The sequence below is a fragment of the Protobothrops mucrosquamatus genome, unplaced genomic scaffold (genome assembly GCF_001527695.2).
Source record: "Protobothrops mucrosquamatus isolate PMUCROS unplaced genomic scaffold, P.Mucros_1.0 scaffold2471, whole genome shotgun sequence".
NCBI lineage: Eukaryota > Metazoa > Chordata > Lepidosauria > Squamata > Viperidae > Protobothrops > Protobothrops mucrosquamatus.
The window spans coordinates 79,296-83,453 of record NW_015388541.1 but is presented as its reverse complement, the minus strand read 5'-3'; the positions used below and the strand labels follow the sequence as shown (position 1 = coordinate 83,453).

At 41.8% G+C, this 4,158-nt stretch overlaps 1 protein-coding gene across 1 annotated transcript in view; it reads right to left on the bottom strand.

Annotated features, from left to right (window-relative positions):
* Positions 1-4,158, bottom strand: part of LOC107295741 (proteasome subunit alpha type-2-like) — a 31,241-nt gene that overhangs the window by 8,352 nt on the left and 18,731 nt on the right. Inside the window, exon 5 of the mRNA XM_029285907.1 lies at positions 2,547-2,628. Within this exon, the coding sequence (XP_029141740.1) occupies positions 2,547-2,628 (82 nt within the window). The remainder of the gene's footprint in view (positions 1-2,546; positions 2,629-4,158) is intronic.

The following is a 4,158-nucleotide window of genomic DNA, read 5'->3' as shown; positions in this document are numbered from 1 at the left end:
ATCAACTATGGAAAACCCCATTTCTGCCTTCTCTGGATTCTGTCATACGATGAAGGGAAGGGGGTGAACAAAGGGGCTTTATGGCCCTCACTTCCTTCAGTATACTTCAAAGGGACTGGATGTGGATATCACCAAAAGGACTAACAATAACAATTGGGGCCATTACCTTTCATGTAATCCTTTCTGAAGTCTCTCCTCCTGGCAGTGAGGAAAAGGGGGTGGGAATGTAATGCCTGGAACTGTCGCTGGAAGAAGGGGGTGATGGGGTGGGGCTACTGGGGGATCCCTTAAAGCCTTGAATGGGAGAGCTTGAACCCCAAGTCCTGTCTAGAATGCCTGCAACCAGTTTTCTCTTAATAAAGATGCCTGTTGGAAGAAATATTCCAAGAGTTCTGTCTTCTTAAGATGCAAAGTGGGGTGGGTCCTTACATATACTTTACAACAAATTATCAATTAAATCACCCAAGGGGTTACAAAGTCACAAACACTCTTGAGAAGATATATTTTATAAGAACCCAGAAACAAAGATTAAAGTGAGTTTCTTTGGACAATATAAAATATGGAAGTTGCTATGGCAAAATTTCAAAAAATCATGGTAATAGCAACAACTATTAGCCAAGTTAACTAAATGGAACCTACAAGTTCAAAAGTTGTTCTTTGGGTGAATCTTGAAATAAAAGGTCAAACAGCACTGAAAGCAGGATATTGAACATGCCCTTCTTACTCAGAACTAGTAGGTTTCCTCATATGATTTTAAAGCTCATCAGCCAAGCTGTCCTAGTAACTGTGAACATTTTATCCTAGAGTTCTTAACCATAACTTATCCATATACAGTGAGGGAAAAAATTATTTGATCCCCTGCTGATTTTGTACGTTTGCCCACTGACAAAGAAATGATCAGTCTATAATTTTAAAGGTAGGTTTATTTTAACAGTGAGAGACAGAATAACAACAACAAAAATCCAGAAAAATGCATTTCAAAAAAGTTATAAATTGATTTGCATTTTAATGAGTGAAATAAGTATTTGACCCCTTCGCAAAACATGACTTAGTACTTGGTGGCAAAACCCTTGTTGGCAATTACAGAGGTCAGACGTTTCTTGTAGTTGGCCACCAGGTTTGCACAGATCTCAGGAGGGATTTTGTCCCACTCCTCTTTGCAGATCCTCTCCAAGTCATTAAGGTTTCGAGGCTGATGTTTGGCAGCTCGAACCTTCAGCTCCCTCCACAGATTTTCTATGGGATTAAGGTCTAGAGACTGGCTAGGCCACTCCAGGACCTTGATGTGCTTCTTCTTCAGCCACTCCTTTGTTGCCTTGGCCGTGTTTTTGGGGTCATTGCCATGCTGGAATTCCCATCCACGACCCATTTTCAATGTCCTGGCTGAGGGAAGGAGGTTATCACCCAAGATTTGACGGTACATGGTCCTGTCCATCGTCCCTTTGATGCGGTGAAGTTGTCCTGTCCCCTTAGCAGAAAAACACCCCCAAAGCATAATGTTTTCAACCTCCATGTTTGATGGTGGGGATGGTGTTCTTGAGGTCATAGGCAGCATTCCTCCTCCTCCAAACATGGTGAGTTGACTTGATGCCAAAGAGCTTGATTTTGGTCTCATCTGACCAAAACACTTCCATCTAGTTCTCCTCTGAATCATTCAGATGTTTACTGGCAAATCAGACGGGCCCTGTACATGTGCTTTCTTAAGCAGGGGGACCTTACAGGCACCTCAGGATTTCAGTCCTTCATGGCGTAGTGTGTTACCAATTGTTTTCTTGGCAACTATGGTCCCAGCTGCCTTGAGATCATTGACAAGATCCTCCCGTGTAGTTCTTGGCTGATTCCTCACCGTTCTCATGGACACTGAAACTCCACGAGGTGAGATCTTGCATGGAGCCCCAGACCAAGGGAGATTGACAGTTGTTTTGTGTTTCTTCCATTTGCGAATAATCGCACCAACTGTTGTCACCTTCTCACCAAGCTGCTTGGCGATAGTCTTGTAGCCCATTCCAGCCTTATGTAGGTCTACAGTCTTGTCCCTGACATCCTTGGACAGCTCTTTGGTCTTGGCCATGGTGGAGAGTTTGGAATCTGATTGATTGATTGCTTCTGTGGACAGGTGTCTTTTATACAGGTAACAAGCTGAGATTAGGAGCACTTCCTTTAAGAGAGTGCTCCTAATCTCAGCTTGTTACCTGTATAAAAGACACCTGGGAGCCAGAAATCTTGCTGATTGATAGGGGATCAAATACTTATTTCACTCATTAAAATGCAAATCAATTTATAACCTTTTGGAAATGTGTTTTCTGGATTTTTTTGTTGTTAGTCTGTCTCTCACTGTTAAAATAAACCTACCATTAAAATTATAGACGGATCATTTCTTTGTCAGTGGGCAAACGTACAAAATCAGCAGGGGATCAAATTATTTTTTCCCCTCACTGTATATGCCTTTAAAAATAGTACTGCAGTAAAACAATAAATCTTTCATGCAGATAGCTATACCAAGTTTTTATATAAGCCTATAAAGAAGTCCAATCTTAAATACTTACAGATGGATCAGACTGGAATAAATATGGTCGCCCCTCATTCCATCCACATATTAACAATGAGACTCCAAAAGGACGTACACCCCTATTGGGCAAAACAGACATCAGAAACAATCAAGCAGCATTAAAGAGTTGTCAAGTCAGTTGTTACAGTCATATCATTTTATAATTTGAAAGATATAGTATGCATTAAATAATTTTAAGGCTGCCAACTATTTTGCCAATTCTGCTCCTATAGCAGGAGCTTTACATACAGAAATCAAGCAGATGAAAATTTTATTAGCATGGAGACTGAATGATGGAAAAATGCATCTGGAAATCAAAGTACTATTAAAGAAGTGACAGAGGAAGTTGTCAGTACTTACTCTCCTTAAGACATTGCCCAAATACAGTAAGCACTGCATGTTATTACTTTAAAATATTTTCTTCACATTCTAAACACATTAGTCATGCTAGCTTCTTAAGATAAAGGTAGTCCTCAACATACAACCATAATGAAGCCTGCCAATTATGGTCGCAAGTGGTGATGGCCATTATGCAAGATGGCTTCACTTAACAACCCCCACCCCCTGCTCTCCTGATATGGCCGTTAAACATGTGGGTTATTAAGTAGAGCACGGTATGCCTCAGGGGTAGGGGATGCCTAGCGCAGGCCCAGGCCTGCCTGCCCCAGGCCTCCCCCACCCAGAGACACCCTGTGTTCAGTTTCCTGCCCCTTGGGGTCCCCCCAGAGTCCTTGGGCCAGCTTTAACCCCAAATGGTTCCCCACAGGTCTTGACCTCCCTAATTGAAATTTTTAGGGGGGAAAATAAAAACAAAAAACAATAATATGGTTGCATAAGTGTGCACACCCTTAAACTAACACTTTGTTGAAGCACCTTTTGATTTTATGACAGCATTTAGCCTCTTGGAGTAGGAGCTCATCAGCATGGCCCATCTTGCCTTGGGAATCTTTGCCCACTCTTCCTTGCAAAAGCGTGCCAAATCTGTCAGATTGCGAGGGCATCTCCTGCGCACAGCCCTCTTCAGGTCAGACCGCAGATTGGATTCTTCTTCTGGTGAACCCATTCTCTTGTTGATTTGGAGGTATGCTTTGGGTCGTTGTCATGTTAAAAGGTGAAATTCTTCATCTTTAGCATTTTAGCAGAGGCCTGAAGGTTTTGTGTCAAAATTGACTGATAATTGGAACTCTCAAAGGTGCTTTTTCACAAGGCAACTGGACTTTGTTTTTCTTTGAAGATGTTTTGCTTCTCATCCAAGAAGCTTCTTCAGCTCTGACTGGATGGTGGGGAAGAAGCTTCTTCTTTTTTTTTTTTTAAATAAATTTTTATTATTTTTCATTTAAAAAACAGAAACATAAATATTTTATCACAATATCAACCAAAGAGAATAAAACTAAACAAAACATTCACGGATGTGCCCGGTGTCCCCCTCCCGCACCACCCTCTTCCACTTACCACTCCTTCCTCCTCCCATTCTACCACCACTCCTCCTTCCTCCCTCTTTCCTACTTCCCTTCCTCACTCAACCATCCCGTCTTGTGCAGTTGGGGTATCACCGGGCACCTCCTTAAAAAATCATACATATAAATCTATAATACAAACCTACCCTTTTC